Raw genomic sequence first — 20545 nt, forward strand, 5'->3', positions numbered from 1 at the left:
ATATTCTTCCTCTATAAATAGATACAAGATGTTTGCTACCCATGAGTTGAATACTATTAAAAATGGATGCAGTGTTCAAACAACATAAACATTTTAACATAAAGGAAAGAAGTCCAACAAATATTGATTGATCTCAAAATAATTAAATATGCATAAACAATTATATATAAAATTAATTATAATTTAGGAAGCTAAAGTTCAGCTAAAACTTTTTCCTTCAAGGATAAACTGTATTAAATAAAATGTGCATGTCCAGTCTGTCTTGCCATGACTTACTACTTTTATAATTAAGAAGAAAAACCCATGAACACTGAATTTAGTCATATTATTTGATATATTTAACACTGTTTAGTGCATAATGCAAAATAAACTTAATAAAATATATTAATCTGAATGACAGTCACCTTTAAAAATGCAGCAGATGGATTAAATGCATCAATAATAAGAGTATCAAATATTTGAAGTATTTAAGACATTACTGCACCCTAGTGGACAAATTGGGAAGTTGCTCAACTTTACCCTAAAATGCGATGAGATACTCATAGATATAAACTTGTGGCAGAGATACACTTGATAGAAAATCTTTTTTTTTTTTTTTTTTTTTTTTTTTTCATTTAATGATGCAAAATATGTATTTCCTTAACATATAAAATCTTCTCTCTTAACCGCACAGACAAACACCAACAAACACGTTTGTTGGGTTTTGTCTGATCAGTGTGTTACTCCTGTTGGCGTCTGTTGGAGTTGGTTGGAGTTTGTTTTCACCTGACTAACCATGTTCAATCAGTGTTTGTTGGTGTCTGTTGGGGCAGTGTGAACATGACAATTATTTATCATAATTGTCTAAATCCAACTGCCAACTTGTTTGTTGGTGTCTGTTGGCGTTTGTCTGTGCGCTGTGAATTGGCCTTTAAAAATGCAAGGATTTAGTGCTTATAGTAGCTCAGAGTTTGAAGAATGCCTCTGCTTTCCCATCCTCCACCGCATCAAAAAACTTCTGATAGTCCTATGAACACAAACACAGAATATAGTGATATACATAAAATATACTTTTTTATGGTTTTCACAAATCAAAATGTGTCTATGAAAGAATAATAGCCGAGGTGAGCACTTCAAGAGATGATTTTCACAGCATTTGCTCAGGCATTAGTGGTAAAGTACATCCAGACACACTGCATGTCTGGAATCTGAGCTGTGTGATTATTTGCTCATTTGTGACGGCATGTGCTGTTCTGAGTATCATAAAAGAATCTCAAGATGTTCTCCAGGGTGGCGACGATCACAAAAAACCACTGGTGCATTCCAAGCAATGGAAACATCTATAGAGGATGGGTGTGTTTTTGTTTACAAGAAACTGAACAAGCCAGACAGGTCTCATGTGCCTATATGCAAAGGCTTATTGTTTGCGCAACAAAATTAATAGCATTAACATACGCTACAAAAACGTACGCCCTGTTTTGTATTTCCCAGTTAGAGACTCAGTGGTTCAAAACGCTTGTTGCAAAACCAAAACACTGCACTGTCAATTATTTGTTTAGAAGATTTCCATGTTTTTTCACGCTCTATTACAGGACACAGCCTGATCTTTCTGTGCTTTTCTTAATAACTGTAAAAGTGGTCATTCACAGGAAATGTTTTATTTGTGTTCCTATGACTTACAACTGGGCTGCATTCAGCCCCGACAAAATGTTGCAAAACGTTTTTTAAACGGAAACGGTGGTGCATTGAAAACCCCATTCTGATGACGCAAGAGATGCAACTATGGCAGCTGAGAAGGCCATTCTTTGTGTTCTTTTTGAAGAATTTTCGGAGCCTGATGAAGTCGGTATAAATACGTGTTTAATACTGCAAAATACACTCAATATTACAGTCACTGCCCTTGCCGTCCAGAATAAAAGAACATCCCAATCGAGTGAAGGGATTTGTGGAAACGGTGGTTCCTAATTATTGTGATCCAACATTTGCCTTTATATTTATGAAAGTTTATGAAAGTATCACTCCACAATACAATAGCAAAATATATAGCATTTTTATGTTACATTAATCAGTGTCTAGCACACCCTCCTGAGGAAAGGATATGGACCAGAAGACATTGCAATTACTAAATGATATTTGGACAGACTTAAAGAAGTTCCAGATCTATACATGTGCTCTTATTATTACCATTAATGTAAATAAACAGTGCAAACAATATACTTGCTCTTGTGAATTTATTTTGATGTTAATTACATTTACGAGCTGTTTCTTTAATACCGCATGTTGATGCTGATTTGGCTGACATTTTTAACACACCCACCAAACAAGAGAAAACGTATCTCAAACCCGTTGCACACCATTTCCAGGAAACATGTTGTTCAACCTGGAAAACGTAGCAAAACGTTGCGCACCGGTTTGAGCTTGAACGTGCCCCTGATATAATTGACAGGCAAGCTCATGGATACTGAACTTAAAGGGTTAGTTCACACAAAAATGAAAATTCAGTCAATAATTACTCATGTCGTCCCACACCCGTAAGACCTTCATTCATCTTCTGAACACAAATTAAGATATTTTTGATAAAATCCGATGGCTCAGTGAGACCTACGTTGCCAGCAAGATAATTAACACTTTCAGATGCCCAGAAAGCTACTAAAAACATATTTAAAACAGTTCATGTGACTACAGTGGTTCAATCTTGATGTTATGAAGCGACGAGAATACTTTTTTGTGTGTCAAAGAACAATATCTAGTGATGGGCGTTTTCAAAACACGCTTCATGAAGCTTAACGAATCATTTGTTTCAAATCAGTGGTTCGGATCGCTTATCAAACTGCCAGACTCACGTGAACTATTGAAATTTAAAAACACTTATGACGTAACGAACCTTCATTTGCTTAAATCATGTGACTTTGGCGCTCCGAACCACTGATTTGAAACAAAAGATTTGTAAAGATTCGTAAAACGCCCATCACTAGATATTGTTGAATAAAGTCGTTATTTTGTTTTTTTGACACACAAAAAGTATTCCCGTCACTTCATAATATTAAGGTTGAACCACTGTAGTCACATGAACTGTTTTAAATATGTTTTTAGTAGCCTTTCTAGGCATCTGAAGGTGTTTATTATCTTGCTGTCAATGGAGACCTCACTCATATTTTATCAAAAATATCTTAATTTGTGTTCTGAAGATGAACGAAGGTCTTATGGGTGTGGAACGACATGACGGTGAGTAATTAATGACAGAAATTTCATTTTTTGGGTGAACTAACACTTTAATCACATTATTTGATAGATTTAACAATGTTCAGTGTGTAATGCATAAGAATTTTTCAAATTAAAATATTTTCTTTTCAAACATTCATCTGAATGATTGTATTGATATTAAAATGTAAAAATTATCATGACATCAATTGTCGTTTTTAAAGATAACAAGCTCTAATATAACACTTTCTGCAAAATATAACAAATAATGATAAATTGGTTCAGACTGTTTAAGAGGAATGGCTGCTGTAAAAGTGCAGTGACCGTCTAAAGCTTGTCATAAAATTAAATCATCTGACCATTTCCCTCGAGGTTGGTTTGATGCACTTGAAACAGAGAGTACTTTCTCTCCCTTGACCTTCAGTATCAAAAACAAGACAGCAAAATGAGACTCACCCCACAGTATTTGTCCCCATTAAAGACCTGAGGTGGCATCGCTGAGGGGTTTCCCACTTTCTTCCTCATCTCTTCCTTCACGTCAGTGCTTGATGTGATGTCTAAAGTACGGTACTTGATCTTCTTAGAATCCAGGAACTGGAAAATCTCAGACTGATGTTGCTTTACCTGTAGAAATGAATGGAAAACAATGAATCTTTGACAACGCACTTTGAAGCTATAGGTTTCACTTCCTTTTCTAAGACATGTGACAAGAAATGAACATCTCAGTTATTTACTTCAAAACTTGTAGAGTCTTGAAATAAGAATGTATTCAGCACTAAGGACATTTTTTATCCTTCAACAGACGCACATACATACAAAGACTTTACATAATGCAGAGAGGACACATTTGATTCACTGTGGAGTTAGCTTCACTAATGTAATTTGACACAAGACGACTGTCTAGCACGTTAAATAATACGAAACAAAAAGTGGGTAGCCTACATATAAAACATGTCAAGTCTATATCAGCAAGTTAAGTTTCAAACAGCGAGTATCAACTGCTTGACAGCCAGAGAAGTCAAAAATACAGATACACACCTCTCTAGAGCCACTCACACTGCTGAAATACACCGTGATTGACATCTTCTAAAAGTGATAAGTTCAAAAGGTTTGTTGAGAATAGAAGAATGGTATTTCAGTAAGATGTGTGAACGTATAAACCAACAGCAAACTCAGCCAACTCAAGAAACAGGAAAGCAAGTTTTGACAGTTCACCTGACGGCCCCACCTACCGCAAGCAGAGACACTTTCTTCCTCCCACACAAGCCATAAAATATCAGTGTGACATGCCTAAACTTGCATGGGGGGATTATTCTGTCTTTTTTTTCCCACCGAGATTACACAGTACATTAATTACAGTGCACCCAACAAGTACGTGGTCACATGTATTAAAATCACCCAGACACTAGTTGGTTGGAAGCAGTTGCAAAAATGGCTCAGAGCTCTGAGTGTTAACAAATATACTAATATAAATAAATATTTATATGTACAAATATAAATATTGAGAAGCTCGTATTATATACCGTGTAAATAACGCTCCCTAGTGGTGGATTGAGGTATCTGTGCCATCGTTTTGGACATTTAAGAAGTATTAAAATGGCGTTCAATGATATGTTTTCTAAATAAATACATTAAAAAACACAACAGAACACGCAAACTCTATTCACTGAAACCCACAAAAAGAGTTCCGCGTGGCTCTCCATGCAGGCAGTGAGATGGACACCCTCGGGGCCTTTTGCGCTTAAAACAATGCTGTCGACGTTGTGACGTCCTCTTTACTCGCAGTCAGAGGGAAGGTAGGGCGAGCTTCTGTATTCTCTGACAGAATCGGTCTTAAATATTAAACATCCTGTCTTTAAAGTGATCAAAGATGTATCGGAAGGAATGGATATTAATATATCGATCATATTATGCCTTTATTTCAGAAGTTTATCCTCTCATCCATCGCTAATCTACAATGGCCGAGGAAGGGTGAGTGATTGTGTCCTCACTACGCATGCACACTTGCATATCAAAGTATGCAATAGCTACACTAAGTTAATTTTATAGAGGAAAATATATTGAGTACCTTGGGACTGTCAAACTTGTTTTTTTTTTTTTCACTCGCCCACATGTTTCAAAACTGACTTCAGAATAATGAGTGCAGAAAGAGCTGCGTAATGTAATGAAAGTAAACGAATGCTGTTAAACTCCAAAAAGGGCACAAAAGCACCCTAAATGGTGGTCTCATGGCCATTTTTAAGTTATTATTTTTTTTGAGGCAAAATGATTTGGTTTGTTCGAGGACTGGCTTAATTGAAATTGTTCACGGATTATTGATGAATTCTAATTCATTTTAATTGTGCAGTAAATAATGGCCCTTCTCTAAGTTATATACATCCCTTTTTTTTGTGCCACAAGATGGTCCTACAGATCTTGAAAGTGGTGTGTATATATGTATGTGTATGTATATATATATATGTGTGTGTGTATACATACGTACACGTGTGTGTGTGTGTGTGTATAAATCCATATCCCTCAAAAAGTTTGGAAACGCCCTAGAAAAGTGGGGTTTTGGGCAATATTGGCATGAATCCTTTTTGTGATAATTTTGCATTGACAAGGGACAACACAAACTACGCAAAATTTTATTATATAAACTGTTTATAGATAGAGAAATTTGATTAATCACAATATCCACCATTAGCAGCTATCTGACCTAAACTGGGTTCTAATTGGTTCATTGTATTGTATTGGCAATCAATTGTTGAAGCTGTTAAGGTGTCTTAAATCTTTTACAAACCTGGGCCAAGTTTAAACCAGTAACCAGGCATCACAGCTGGCAAAGGGGCATGTCTGACTTTGACTTATGTATATATTGCCATTATTATGTAATCAAAATGAAAATTATTGCCGGTCTTCAATGATGATGTCAAGTTACTTTAATGTATTTGCACCAAAAAATAAGGATTTATGCTGATATCGTCCAAAACCAAACTTTGCCAGGGGTGTTTCCAAACTTTTGGAGGGCAGTGTGTGTATATAATTTTTATTCCTGTAACTTCTAAATCAACTTTGTCGGTCCCTGTGTTAAATTACGTAGTAGTGACTTCATAGGGTGACCTCGGCTATGATGAGCTTTAAATCTTTAGTCGGATACCCCTTCACTCTAATTATGAGTGAGACGTCATTCTGAGAAGCCGCAGGTCATTAAACACATGCACTCACCTGACTCTTTTTACACTGTAATAACTTTTTTTTTTTTTTTTTTTGTATGAATTTCACAGCATCACTGCTGGAGGTGTGATGGATGTCAACACTGCTCTCCCTGAAGTGCTGAAGACCGCACTCATCCACGACGGTCTGGCCCGCGGTATCCGTGAGGCCGCTAAGGCCCTCGACAAGTAAGAAGTAACTTCTTTAAATCTGTGAGATGTTGCTGTGTATCTATGATGATAATTTGGCTCCCTCTTCTGAAGTATCTGAGGACAACTGCCATTCGTTACCCAATTTCTGTCTGAGATGCTGTTGATGTGTCAGTAATATCTGTTGGAGAAGATTAAAGGCTCATCATGATCTGTCTGTTTGTTTCACAGGCGCCAGGCTCATCTTTGTGTCCTGGCAGCAAACTGTGACGAGCCCATGTATGTCAAGCTGGTGGAGGCTCTCTGTGCCGAGCATCAGATCAACCTCATCAAGGTGGGAAAGCTATCAAATTAGTGTGAATGCAAAATTAAAGGGTTAGTTCACCCAAAAATGAGAATTCAGTCATTAATTACTCTCCATGCTGTTTCGAACCCACAAGACCTTTGTTTATCTTTGAAACACAAATTAAGATATTTGATCTCCAAGACAAAGCGATGCAACTACCACATTCAAGGTCCAGAAAAGTAGTAAATGCATCATTAAAATAGTCCACGTGACTACAGTGGTTCAACCCTAACGTTATGAAGTGACCCAAAAAAAAAAAAACTTTATTCAACTATCTTATCCCTGTCAGTCTCCTACGCCGCTGTTGTTGTAAACACGGTGCAGCGCTTCCGTGTTCTACATCAGAACGACAACTCCTTATTGGCTGGCTCCTGCATCAGCATCACACATGTCGTGCTGCTCACGTGAACAGTGTTGGAGACTGACACGGAAGAGAAGAAATTGTCGAGTAAAGCCTTTGTTTTATGCGCACAAAGTATTTTCATCGCTTTATAAAATTAAGGTTGAACCACTGCAGTCACATGGACCATTTTAATCATGTCTTCAGTACCTTTCTGGGCCTTGAAAGTGGTGGTTAAATTGCTGTCTATGGGGGATCAGAAAGCTCTCGGATTTCATCCAAAATATCTTAATTTGTGTTCTGAAGATGAATGAAGGTCTTACGGGTTTGGAAATGCATGAAGGTGAGTATTAATAACAGAATTTTCATTTTTGGGTGAGCTAACCCTTTATGATTTGTTTCCTGGCCCAGTGGTTTTCAATCCTGGGGTCCCACAGCACTGTGTATTTTGTATGTTTTTACCTTAAACACACTTGATTGAGATCATCATGTTAGAGCCTTCTGTAAACTGAATTGCATGCGTCAGATAAGTGACATGCAAAATAAACAGTGGTGTGGGTCTGCAGGATTGAAACCCACTGTCCTAGTGGTTTATAAAATTGGCAACGAAACCCCTTACGCTTGCATTGAAAGTAGGAACTGATCCCTGGCATTGGGCTCTTTTGAATTGGACCACCCAGAACATCCTAATAACTGTTGCCATTAACTAAAGCCTATTCTTGTGGCAGTTATCACTTGTTTTCTTCAGAAATTTTTATTGCTCATTAAAAATCTTAATGCAAAGTGTTCTCTTGGATATTGCCAAGAACTTCTTATTTGAACACATAATCCTGATTTGAATTAAAATGCCTGAAATGGTGTGGAGTTGTTAAATATAACCATCTGCGTTCTCTTCTGTAGGTTGATGACAATAAGAAGCTCGGTGAGTGGGTTGGTCTATGCAAGATCGACAGAGAGGGCAAACCCCGCAAGGTGGTGGGCTGCAGCTGTGTAGTCATCAAGGTTTGTATCCAGAGTCTGTTTTTAATTTACTTTGTTTCCTTCATCTAAAATATGATTTCTGTAATGTGAGGGAGAAGCAAATACCTTAAACTTTACAATTGGCGTTAAAGAAACGTTTGGGCTTCAAATATAGGGTGTTTGAGCCAGGTCGAGTCCAGGTGCTGGCTCTCTGTGCCCCGTGTCTGTTTTTTGATGTCTTGGCAAGATTGAGCACCTGAACACGAGCCTCATGGTTGTGTTTTGACACCTGAGGTCCCTAGAAGGGCAACAAGTGCTGAATTTACTGGATAACGAAGATTTATATTTTGTTCTTTAGTTATTGCAAGGATTGAGTTGTATTTAAAGCTGATTTGTTAAAGGTTTATTTAACATATCTAATGTTTCACATCTCCATCTGCAGGACTACGGCAAAGAGTCCCAGGCTAAGGACGTCATTGAAGAGTACTTCAAATCCAAGAAATAAGGCACCAATAAAAGATCTTTTGGAAATGAGATGTTGCTTGTGTTGTGTTCTCCTTAAATGTCATGGGATTTGTAACAGATCATGCAAACTCAATTCAATAGTGGTTTTGTCTGAATTTGTGGTTTTCAGTTCAAATTCAAACACTTTTCCAGCTTTTTTTTTTTTAAAGGGTTAGTTCACCCAAAAATAAATTCATTAATTGCTCACCCTCATGTCGTTCCAAACCTGTAAGACGTTCGTTCATCTTTGGAACACAAATTAAGAGCTTTTTGATGAAATTTGAGAGCTTTCTATCCCTTTAAGGTACTTAAGTCTGGGCTTAGTCTCTCATTTGGTTCTTGTGGAGTGTTAAAGGTAGGGTAGGCAGTGTTTTTCATACACTTTTTGTTCTTCTGGATAAAACTCTAGACCACTTCTATTGATTGCTATCAGGATAAATATTAAATGTACATTGTCTCTGGAAGTCTCGCAACCAAAAATGTGTCCAATCATTACAATAATGAACAAAGATTAATTCAGACTGAATATGAGGTTGTGCTTTAAGATGTGAGGAAATTTAAAGGGATAGTTCATCCAGAAGTGAAAATTATCCCATGATTTACTCAACCTCAAGCCATCCTAGGTGTATATGACTATCTTCTTTCAGTCACACAATTGGAGATTTATTTAAAAAAATGTCCTTAGTCCTCCAGGGTTTATAAAGGTTGTGAATAGGGGGGCTGTGTTTTGAAGCCAAAAATAATGCATCCATCCATAAAAGTAATCCATACAACTTCAGGGGGTTAATAAAGGCCTTCTGAAGCAAAGCAATGCGTTTTTGTAAGGGAAAATATCCATGTTTAAAACTTTATAAATTAAAATAACTAGCTTCTGGTGGATGACTGTATGCAGAATGTGCAAGTCAACTTGCGGCAAATGAGTAATATGTGATATATGATGTAGGAGTAAGCTTAGACCCTCCATTCACAATCATTATAAACCTTGGAGGACTAAGGATATTTTTAAATATATCTCCAATTGTGTTCGTCTGAAAGAAGAAAGTCAGGATGGCTTGAGGGTGAGTAAATAATGGGATAATTTTCATTTTTGGGTGAACTATCCCTTTAATGCTTTGCAGACACTGCCGTGTGCGTCCATGTGTTTTGAAGGAGGCGTGGCTTTGGAGAGAGTTCTCTGAAGGGAGGGTGTGACCTTATGCATTCAAAGCTAGCTTGTTATTGCTAGCCTCTCCAAAATTGCTTACCCTACCTTTAATGTTGGTCCCTGTGTGCATTACTTGTGTGTTAAGTGCAAGCAAGGTCAGACTTTAGTGCATATAAACAAAAAGGGAACCACAAACTGCAATGTTTTAAGCATAAAGTAAACATTTTTTTCCTAATTGTATTGAAAACTAGTGTAGTTTTGAGTTGCATTCCCTGAATAAGAAACCTCAGCACTGTGCCTGATTATGGCTTTGCAACCAGTGGTCCATCAGGATGAAACATACAGCACAATACTAAATAGTAAAAACACAACTAAAAATTAGCCAGTCCTACTAAAGCTTTAAAAGTTTTTTTTCTGATGCTTGACTTTTATTTTGCTTTTCTTTCCATCTGTCATGACTTGAATCAAAATACAAATGAGCGTTTCCTCACAAATTAAAAAAAAAAAAAAAATCTTTGGATTGTAAATGTCTTTCCTTCAGAGGCACCAGTATAGACAGCAGATTAAGTGTTTTTTAACATTTAGAAAATAGAGAACTCAAGAAAATCTCAAATGTTTACATTTTTCGTTTATCTACATACATTCTCAAAATAAAAACTGACACACGAAACATCTTATAAGGCACAACAAATTATACACAGACTTTTTTTTGCCAAAAACTTACAAAAAAAAAAAAAAAAAAAGACAAAATCAAAACGATACCATGTGAAAACACAGCGTCCTTTAGTGTTTAATCTAGTTCCTGTAAAATAATTTACATGAGTTGTGTGTCTATTCTAAATGCTCCTTGTTAGAGTACAGCGCTTGAGTTGTTTAAGTGGAGATGAAGTCTACAGTACAGACAGAGATAAAGTTCCTGTAGATGAGTGTGGATATATGCAGTCATCTTAACCCTGGAAGAACTCGCTTCATTCAGACATGAAATGCAGTGTGTGACGTAAGACCATAGTAAGCTCTTTACAAGCCTGGTTTGACCATTATAATCCCATTTTCCCTTATACTAGTCTGTCCTAGTCTTCTTAAGACAGTGCAGAATTATCTTAAAAGCCAGAATTTTCTTAAAAATAATCAAAAAGACAACATCAACAACAACAACATAAAAAGAGATTGCAGTGTACTCTTGTTCTTAAATAGTTGTACAAAAAAAGGCCTATGATACAGGTGTCGAGTGTTACAGGTACTCGAACTCCAGTGCTTGATGGAGGGCAAGCAGGTCAGAGTGGCTGGATATCCTCCAGAAGGGCATGTTGTGCTGTGGGGAGAAACAAACAGAATATCTTTGCTTAACATTTTCTACCATTAATCAGATTTCTCAGTCAGCCGCTCAGATTTGGTCTATTTTTAAAGTTGGTTATAGTTCAAAACAGTTCTCTTCATTCATGAAAACGAGGCGAGAGATCCAAAAACCAGAACACGTATAGAAAGATTAATAATGTATCAGAGATTGTTTTTATTATTTAGTCCACAACTAGAGGGTTTATAAAGAGTTTAGTAAAGCATTTATAAACACATTTTTGGTAACACTTCACAATAAGGTTCATTAGTTGACATGAACTAATAATGAACTGCACTTCTACAGCTTTTATTAATCTTTGTTAATGTTAATTTCAACATTTACTAATACATTATTAAAATCTTGTTAACATTAGTTAATGCACTGTTAACTAACATGAACAAACAATGAACAGCTGTATTTTCATTAACTAATGTTAACGAAGATTAGTAAATACAGTAACAAATGTATTGCTCATGGTTAGTTCATGTTAGTTAATACATTAACTAATGTTTAACTAATGAACCTTGTTGTAAAGTGTTACATTTTTTTTTATTACATGGCTGAAAATAAGTCACACTTTACTCAAAGGTTCAATTTGTTAATATTATTATATATTATCTTTAACTAACAATATTTTCCATTATTTAAGAATCTAGTTAAATGTACATTTTAATTATACTACTGGATATTGTTAATTCATATTGGTCCATAATACATTAACCAATACTATTTTTATTGCATATTATTTTTTATTAATTTTGTTTTTTTTATTTGAAAAGTTTTAATACATGTAGAAATTAACATTAACCTAGATTAATACATGCAGTAAAAAAAAATATCCATAATAATTTAACCATTTAGCTAATAATAATATTATATTGCCAAAAGTTTTGGGACGCCTGCCTTTACGTGCACATGAACTTTAATGACATCCCATTCTTAATCTGTAGGGTTTAATATGGAGTTGGCCCACCCTTTGCAGCTATAACAGCCTCAACTCTTCTGGGAAGGCTTTCCACAAGGTTTAGGAGTGTGTTTATGGGAATTTTTGACCATTCTTCTAGAAGCGCATTTGTGAGGTCAGGCAGTGATGTTGGCGAGAAGGCCTGGCTCACAGTCTCCGCTCTAATTCATCCCAAAGGTGATCTATCGGGTTGAAGTCAGGACTCTGTGCAGGCCAGTCAAGTTCCTCCACACCAAACTCGCTCATCCATGTCTTTATGGACCTTGCTTTGTGCACTGGTGCGCAGTCATGTTGGAACAGGAAGGGTCCATCCCCAAACTGTTCCCACAAAGTTGGGAGCATGAAATTGTCCAAAATGTCTTGGTATGCTGAAGCATTAAGAGTTCCTTTCTCTGGAACTAAGGGGCCAAGCCCAACCCCTGAAAAACAACCCCAGACCATAATCCCCCCTCCACCAAACTTTACACTTGGCACAATGCAGTCAGGCAAATACCGTTCTCCTGGCAACCACCAAACCCAGACTCGTCCATCGGATTGCCAGACAGAGAAGCATGATTCGTCACTCCAGAGAACACGTCTCCACTGCTCTAGAGTCCAGTGGCGGCGTGCTTTACACCACTGAAGCCGACGTAAGGCTTGGATGCAGCTGCTCGGCCATGGAAACCCATTCCATGAAGCTCTCTACACACTGTTCTTGAGCTAATCTGAAGGCCACATGAAGTTTGGAGGTCTGTAGCTATTGACTCTGCAGAAAGTTGGTGACTTCCGCGCACTGTGCGCCTCAGCATACGCTGACCCCGTTCTGTGATTTTACGTGGCCTACCACTTGGCTGAGTTGCTGTTGTTCCCAATTGCTTCCACTTTGTTATGATACCACTAACAGTTGACCGTGGAATATTTAGTAGTGAGGAAATTTCATGAATGGACTTATTGCACAGGTGGCAACCTATCACGGTACCACGCTTGAAGTCACTGAGCTCCTGAGAGTGACCCTTTCTTTCACAAAGAGGTGCTTGATTTTATACACCTGTGGCCATGGAAGTGATTGGAACACCTGAATTCAATGATTTGGAGGGGTGTCCCAATACTTTTGGCAATATAGTGTATATATTATTGCAATTATTATAAATATTAATTGCAAATTAACAAATTGAACCTTATTGTAAAGTGCTTTCAGTACAATCTAGATATTAATTGTGTATATATTAATTATTCATTTTATATAATGTTTTTTACTAATAACTAAATTGATTTAGAAATTTTAAATAAACCCTTTACAAATCCTTCAGCTTAGCAATCTAAAGAGTTGCGAAATAGAAACAAAACTTTTTCGCAAAATATTTTTTCTTTTTCTTTTTTTTTTTTTTGCCATACACTACCGTTGAAAAGTTTGGGATCAGTAAGACTTTTTCATGTTTTTGAAAGAAGTTTCTTATAATATATTAAAAGTAATATTGTGAAATATTATTACAATTCAAAATAACTGTTTTGTGCTGACAAAGCTGAATTTCCAGCATCATTACTCCAGTCTTCAGTGTCACATGATCCTTCAGAAATCATTCTAATATGCTGCTCAAGAAACATTTATGATTTTATATATATATAAAATGTATTATATATATAATGTATTCTATATATAATGTTAATATTTTTGTGGAAAGTATAATACAGTTTTTTCAGGATTCTTTGATGAATGGAAAGTAAAAAAAAAAAAAACAGCATATATTTGAAATGTCTTTACTGTCTCTTTTGATCATTTTAATGCATCTTTGCTAAAAAAAAATCTTACTGACTCCAAACTTTTGAACAGTGTAGTGTACATAAAAACTGACATCATTGCACAAACTTTGTTTAGAAATGCTGCATAGTAGTTTCCTAGAACAAAAGTATTCAACTGGGTCTTTAGGTTCAGCATCTCAGCAGATCATCTACACAATCTGAGCTAATTTTACACAGAGTCAGTACTGGTGTCCTATGGGATGCGATCAGATGCCTGAGACCCCAGAGAAGCCTCAGTTGAATAGCTCTGTTCTAGATCGCTTGGGATCTGAGAAAGAAAAGCTAGTCTCAGACGATCAGAGGAAAAAGCAACCGCTACTGACGTCCACATTTAAACTACAGATGAGGAAATAAATGAAGCACACAAGCTGCCGGTCAGTTCATCTAAAGCTCTACAGCACACACAGGCAGGAAGTCCAATCTGAGAAGTCACACACTGCTTCTGGTTCACCTGGGGGTCGTTACCTTGGCAGCGGCCTGCTCCTCTTCTACACCATCCCCAATAACAACATACACTACCTTCCTGCCAAACCTCTGCATAACGCGCTCAAAGCAACTCTCTTTGCCTGCAACATAAACAAGGTGAGAGGTCAGAGGCTTGGGGTCAGAGGTGAGATTTTACCTGGCTGGCTGCATGCTCCTCATCGCGCCCATCGCCAATCACAACATACGTTATGTTAGTGCCAAACCTGGATACTATACGTTCAAAACAGCTCTCTTTACCTGCGGAAACAAGGCATAGACTTAACACACACTGACAAGCACACACTCAGAACTGAACAAGCAGCATTACGTGAGAGCAGATTTCCCCATTTGAAGATGAAAACGGCATGACACTCTTGAACACAGACAAACCCTGATCTCACAAACATTTTGTTCTTGCTGTTTTCATGACAATGAGCATGAGATTTGTAATTGTGTGGAATCATTTTGGATGACTGATTCGATTTGAAACATAAGCTCCTTCAATAATGTTTTTGTAATATATTTGTGTAGTGGTAACATAAAACATAAAAAAAAAAAAATTGGAAATAAAATAAAAGTAGTACAAACAACATTTACATTTTAAATTAAATTAAATTGTAAAAGAAAATATAAAAAAGAAAAGAAAACAAAAACAAAAATATTCAAATAATATTTAATAAAATAAAATAATGAAATAAGGTAAAATAAAAAGTAAAAATGACATTTTGAATTAAATTAAATTAAATTGTGTAATGGCAATATAAAAAGAAAACAAAAATTTACAAATAACATTTAGATGATTATTTATTTATATTTTAAATAAAATAAAATGTACAAATAACATTTTAAATTAAATTAAATTAAATTAAATTAAATTAGTGGCAACAAAAAGAAAGCCTAAAAATTGCAAATAACATTTGGATTATATTTTATGGATATTTTAAAATAAAATAAAATAAAATAAAATAAAATAAAATAAGAAAGTATAAAAATTTATTTTATGGACATTTTATGCATAAATAAAACAAAATAAAATAAAATTAAATTAAATAGTGCAGTGGTAACATAAGAAAGTATACAAATTTATTTTATGGATATTTTTAAATAAAATAAAATAAATTAAAATTAAATTGTGCAGTGGTAACAAAAAGAAAGTATAAAAATTCACAAATAACATTTGGATTTTATTTTATTTATTTTTTTAATTAAAATAAAATAAAATAAAATAAAGTACAAATAACATTTAAATTTTAAATTAAATTAAATTGTGTTGTGGCAGCATAAAAAGAAAACATAAAAATCCATAAATAACAGTTGGATTTTTTTATTATTATTATTTTTTAATTAAGTTAAAATGGTATAAATGACATTTTAAATTGAATTAAAAAGAGAAATTAAATTAAACTGATTAAATTAAATTAAATTAAACTGATACTGTCCTTCTTTTTCTTTTCTTTATTTAAATTAAATTAATTTTTATATATTTTAGCTTTAGTAATTATAGTTATGGAATGACTTGAGGAACCAATAGCACATTTTCCAGAGTTCAGGCCTTGAGGAAAGCAGTTGTTTCAGTATTTACACAGAAATCACAATCATCGGAAGCAACATATCAGCTCAAATAGGCTGTTTCAGAAGAGAGAGTGGAACAAACCCACTGTGAATGAAGACGGCTGTTATGAAGGAGCGAAACGAAAGAAAAACTTAATCCTGGAAGATGATGAAAGATCAGCCAATCAGAATCAATTCCACATGATCAGACAGAGAGTGAATGGGAATGCTATGACCAGGTAAGCCTGATCTGTTTTGATTTATGATTTAATGCTACAATGTGAGCCGAAGCATGTTCCACACACACACACACACACACACACACACACACACACACACACACACACACACACACACACACAAACCAGACTGAACTCTACTTTACCCTTGACTGCAAAAAGAGTATGGAAATAAAACATGATGAACCCAAGGTGAAGTCTGCTGTATGGACCTGTAACAGAACTCACCTATTTTGGTTGCGCTGTATATGTTTTCAATGGGAAACACGGAGCCCAGGCTATACAACAGCACCTTCGCGAGCGCAGGTATTAACTGTGTCGTTGTCACCAAGACATTAACACAGTTACTCCTGTATGTGTGTGTGAGAGAGAGAGAGAGTTTGCGTTTTTGGTGTATAAATAGTCCTCAATGATACAATGATAGAGGCTGACGATGCTGAAGAGACAAACCTGGAGCTGATGATTGACAGGGACTTGAGCGCAGTGGTCAGCCATGAGTCTGTGAGAGCCTCAACCTCTGCCCTCAGCTGGAGCCACGCCTCTCTCTTAGCCGGCCCCAGCAATCCTGAAAAAATCATGAACAAAACCACACATTCATAACTAGTGTGTGTATTATGGCATGAATATATATGGCAAAAAAACGGGGGTTAATAATGGGCACAATGCAGAACAGTTGCAAGGAAAAGTATGTGAACCACTTGCAGAATCTGTGAAAATGTGCAAAATTTTAACAAAATAAGAGAGATCATACAAAATGCATGTTATTTTTTATTTAGTACTGTCCTGAGTAAGATATTTTACATAAAAGATGTTTACATATAATCCATAAGACAAAAAAATAGCTGAATTTATTAAAATGACCCAGTTAAAAAGTATGTGAACCATTGATTCTTAATGCTGTGTGTGGTTACTTGGATGATCTACTGTTTGTTTGTTGTGTGACGGTTGTTCATGAGTCCCTTGTTTGTTCTGAGCAGTTAAACTGAGCTCTGTTCTTCAGAAAAATCCTCCAGGTCCTGCAGATTCTTCAGTTTTCCAGCATGTTTTGCATATTTGAGCCCTTTCCAGCAGTGACTGAATGATTTTGAGATCCGTCTTTTCACACTGAGGACAACCGAGGGACTCAAACACAACTATTAAAAAAGGTTCAAACATTCACTGATGCTCCAGAAAAAAACATGATGCATTAATAGATGGGGGGTGAAAACTTTTGAACAGGATGAAGAGGTCCAAATTTTTCTTATTTCACTTGAATATAATTTTTTTTCATTTAGTACTGCCCTTCGGAAGCAACAGAAAATACTTGCATGTTTCCTGGAAGACAAATTAAATACAATTTACCTTGATCTTCAAATTCCAAAAGTTTTCACCCCCCATCTATTAATGCATCATGTTTTTTTCTGGAGCATCAGTGAATGTTTGAACCTTTTTTAATAGTTGTGTTTGAGTCCCTCAGTTGTCCTCAGTGTGAAAAGACGGATCTCAAAATCATTCAGTCACTGCTGGAAAGGGTTCAAATATGCAAAAAATGCTGGAAAACTGAAGAATCTGCAGGACCTGGAGGATTTTTCTGAAGAACAGAGCTCAGTTTAACTGCTCAGGACAAACAAGGGACTCATGAACAACCATCACAAAACAAACAAACAGTCGTAGATCATCCAGGTAACCACACACAGTATTAGGAATCAATGGTTCACAAACTTTTGAACTGGGTCATTTTAATAAATTCAGCTATTTTTTTGTCTTATGGATTATATATAAACATCTTTTATGTAAAATATCTTACTCAGGACAGTACTAAATAAAAAATAACATGCATTTTGTATGATCTCTCTTATTTTGTTAAAATTATTAACATTTTCACAGATTCTTTTTGTTGCAACTGTAGTTCATGAATTAACCATTAGGGTTAAGATTTGAATATTTGACCATTAAATTATTAATACATCACTTAAACATTTTTTTTTTTTTTTTTTTTTTTACAACATTTAATAGCATTTTGTTAATACAATGTCAGAACATACCATATTGAGAATTTGACTGTGAAATCAATGCAGGTTTGGTCATTTTTTGTCACAACTTTAAAAATAATAATTATATATATATATATATATATATATATATATTAAAAAAATCAGATTATGAAGAATTGTGGGATTCCACAATAGTAGAAAAGCCCATACACAGATACTTGAATTCTCAATGCTGAATAATTTAATTGAATGAAATTGAGCAATCCACTGGGTACCTATGCAGCAGTGATGTTATTGTTAACTAAAATCAAAACTATTAAAAATCATTTTCGTTTAAAAACTAAATAAATCTTAAATAAAAGCAAAAACACGCTGTTTTTTGTGTGTCCCTTTAAATGCAAATTAGCTGCTGCTCCCGGCCCCCTTTCCAGAAGAGGGCGGAGCTTTAACAGATTGCACTTTGGTTGCTCAACAACAACAAAGCTGGAGAATCTCACACAGCCAAAATGAGGATTGTCAGTAACGGTGTTCAGCCTTACATTGTTCAAACCGGAGTCGACACTGATGGAGAGACTCAGGAAGAAGTTACAACTTTTAGAATGAAACTGGACGTTTCTGAATGGTTAGTGGATAAATTTATGTAGTTGCTGTGGAGTTGATTCAACTCATCGACTAGCATGTGCCGTCATGTTAATCTTTTGTGCAAATCCAGCGTTGAATTGACGGCATGACAACAACAATCTACTACAACAACTCTTCCTCTTCTCTAAAGCAGCCCAACATGGCCTCGTCCCCTTTGTTGCGTGTTCCCGGGGGCGGGGTTTTAGTGATGTCACTGGAAAATGTAGAATTAATCCTGTAAAAATTACGTTTTTCTCACCTCCCACATTGTTTTTGTAGGTGCAGTACAACTCCTTGACTCTTCTGTATCGGAAGGCTAACTTCCTCATCCAGTCGACTCCGCCCCTAACACCTGTTGCTAGGCAGAGACTTGCGCTTGTCGCAGCTGCATGGAAGCCATCAGTGGCAAAACTGTAAGTACTGTTGATAATAACAATAACAATCTTGTTTTACGTACAAGTAAAATACATATTCAGTCATATTTTAGGGCATATTTTATAACAGTTTTCTGTCACAGCTGCATTGAATAAGAAATGGGTGTCTTTAAATGTAAGAATAGTTTGAGATCAATGTTTAAAACAATTAAATTATACAGCAGATACACTCACCTGAGATCCTGTCCGTTATCATCTGAAGAGGCGTCATCAATGTGCACCTGGTCACACTCCTATACAAACACATAGTGGGGTTACTACAGTTAACCAGCAGGGGGCCACAGTGTCACAAACACTCTGACTGGAAGAAAAATGACAAAACAAGTCAGACTGAAGGAGAGGAGTTTGCTTACCTCTAAATCATTAAAAAATAGATGTGTATCCGCAAGATTGAAGATCATCTCCTCCATCCTTAAACCAAGAGTCACAGCCAGAGGAGGGTCCTGAGAATTTAAATGTTAATTATTTATTAGTATAACTATCATCATCATCATCAGCAGCAATAACAAACCTAGCATAGTTAAAGTTTTAGGCAAGTTAGCATTGGAGCTGTTTTCCTGTTGTCGGGACACACAGTATGCAATGAAAATAAAACATGATTTATTTTTCATTTATTTTCTGTATGGTCTTTTGTTTTTTGGCATTTTAAGGTGTCATAGACAAACTCCTGATGCAAAGGCTGTTCCAAAAGGAAGGCGAATTTATTATGATGCCTCCTAAAATACTGTTTTGGTCAAATTTTAAGTTTTTGAATGTATTGCAGAGAAAGCAATCCCAGAATGCACCGCAACAAGCACAGCTCAGTAAAACTTTTCATCAAAATGGCAAATGAAGCCATTGAGGGTGTAAAGGCAGCTATAACCGTAAAAGATAAAGCATATGCAAAGAACAAGTTAACGTAGCTCTTAACTTAATATGCAAATAGATGTAAGAAAGAGGACCAATCACAATTCAGTATGCAAAAATGACATTAATGACATTATCACTGGCAGTTACATTTTGAACACTGAAAATTCTATCAGTGCAAGTCAATGAGAGAAGAACTAATAATATAAGAACTTAATTTTAACCCTCATAATGCATTCAGATTTTAAGAGAGAGAAAAAAAATACACAAATACACAAAGATACACTACCAGTCAAAAGTTTGGAAACATTACTATTTTTAATGTTTTTGAACGAAGTCTCTTATGCTCATTAAGGCTACATTTATTTCATAATAAATACAGAAAAAACATAAATATATAATAAATATAATTTATTTCTGTGATCAAAGCTGAATTTTCAGCATCATTATCTTCAGTGTCACATGATCCTTCAGAAATCATTCTAATATGCTGATTTGATACTCAGTTATTATCAATGT

At 35.6% G+C, this 20545-nt stretch overlaps 3 protein-coding genes and 2 non-coding genes across 20 annotated transcripts in view; 3 read left to right on the forward strand and 2 right to left on the reverse strand.

The window, feature by feature from the left end:
• Nucleotides 1–315: 315 nt before the first annotated feature.
• zgc:153284 (uncharacterized protein LOC751696 homolog) lies at nucleotides 316–4460 on the reverse strand. Its single transcript, XM_051879384.1, has 3 exons — nucleotides 4219–4460; nucleotides 3637–3804; nucleotides 316–1006 (listed from the first exon to the last, which is right to left on the reverse strand). The coding sequence occupies exons 1-3, from the start codon at nucleotides 4261–4263 to the stop codon at nucleotides 944–946; spliced, it is 276 nt and encodes a 91-aa protein (XP_051735344.1). The 5' UTR covers nucleotides 4264–4460; the 3' UTR covers nucleotides 316–943.
• A 403-nt stretch (nucleotides 4461–4863) lies between these two features.
• Nucleotides 4864–8704, forward strand: rps12 (ribosomal protein S12). Its single transcript, XM_051879380.1, has 6 exons — nucleotides 4864–4976; nucleotides 5106–5151; nucleotides 6447–6563; nucleotides 6756–6858; nucleotides 8111–8212; nucleotides 8613–8704. Exons 2-6 carry the CDS (start codon nucleotides 5138–5140, stop codon nucleotides 8673–8675), a joined length of 399 nt encoding a protein of 132 aa, XP_051735340.1. The 5' UTR covers nucleotides 4864–4976; nucleotides 5106–5137; the 3' UTR covers nucleotides 8676–8704.
• LOC127505610 (small nucleolar RNA SNORD101) lies at nucleotides 6297–6360 on the forward strand. The gene has a single exon (XR_007927751.1). It is a non-coding gene; the product is annotated as a small nucleolar RNA SNORD101 (small nucleolar RNA).
• LOC127505614 (small nucleolar RNA SNORD100) lies at nucleotides 6602–6686 on the forward strand. Its single transcript, XR_007927755.1, has one exon. It is a non-coding gene; the product is annotated as a small nucleolar RNA SNORD100 (small nucleolar RNA).
• A 1512-nt stretch (nucleotides 8705–10216) lies between the features above and the next one.
• The window catches only part of eya4 (EYA transcriptional coactivator and phosphatase 4), a 40521-nt gene continuing 30192 nt past the window's right edge, over nucleotides 10217–20545 (reverse strand). For 9 of the 16 annotated variants that reach the window (XM_051879344.1, XM_051879341.1, XM_051879343.1 and 6 more), the window contains 7 exons: nucleotides 19534–19623; nucleotides 19355–19413; nucleotides 19006–19166; nucleotides 16603–16717; nucleotides 16381–16502; nucleotides 14520–14620; nucleotides 10217–11130 (listed from right to left, as the gene is read on the reverse strand). In XM_051879344.1, coding sequence (XP_051735304.1) covers nucleotides 11050–11130; nucleotides 14520–14620; nucleotides 16381–16502; nucleotides 16603–16717; nucleotides 19006–19166; nucleotides 19355–19413; nucleotides 19534–19623 — 729 coding nt within the window. In that variant the 3' untranslated portion in view covers nucleotides 10217–11049. Of the gene's footprint in view, nucleotides 11131–14362; nucleotides 14464–14519; nucleotides 14621–16380; nucleotides 16503–16602; nucleotides 16718–19005; nucleotides 19167–19354; nucleotides 19414–19533; nucleotides 19624–20545 lie in introns of all 16 variants that reach the window. The other 7 variants (XM_051879349.1, XM_051879342.1, XM_051879354.1 and 4 more) reach the window with 1 other exon arrangement.

Source organism: Ctenopharyngodon idella, chromosome 22 (assembly GCF_019924925.1).
Source record: "Ctenopharyngodon idella isolate HZGC_01 chromosome 22, HZGC01, whole genome shotgun sequence".
In the NCBI taxonomy this organism is placed as follows: Eukaryota; Metazoa; Chordata; class Actinopteri; order Cypriniformes; family Xenocyprididae; genus Ctenopharyngodon; species Ctenopharyngodon idella.

Excerpts from the sequence above, each read along its gene's own strand:
- zgc:153284 (XM_051879384.1), bottom strand. The coding sequence starts at position 4,263 with ATGTCAATCACGGTGTATTTCAGCAGTGTGAGTGGCTCTAGAGAG. Across the intron at positions 3,805-4,218 it reads GTGTGAGTGGCTCTAGAGAG|GTAAAGCAACATCAGTCTGA; the intron begins GTGTGTATCTGT and ends TCATTTCTACAG. Across the intron at positions 1,007-3,636 it reads ATGGGGACAAATACTGTGGG|GACTATCAGAAGTTTTTTGA; the intron begins GTGAGTCTCATT and ends TTGTGTTCATAG.
- rps12 (XM_051879380.1), top strand. Across the intron at positions 6,859-8,110 it reads ATCAGATCAACCTCATCAAG|GTTGATGACAATAAGAAGCT; the intron begins GTGGGAAAGCTA and ends TCTCTTCTGTAG. Across the intron at positions 8,213-8,612 it reads GCAGCTGTGTAGTCATCAAG|GACTACGGCAAAGAGTCCCA; the intron begins GTTTGTATCCAG and ends CTCCATCTGCAG.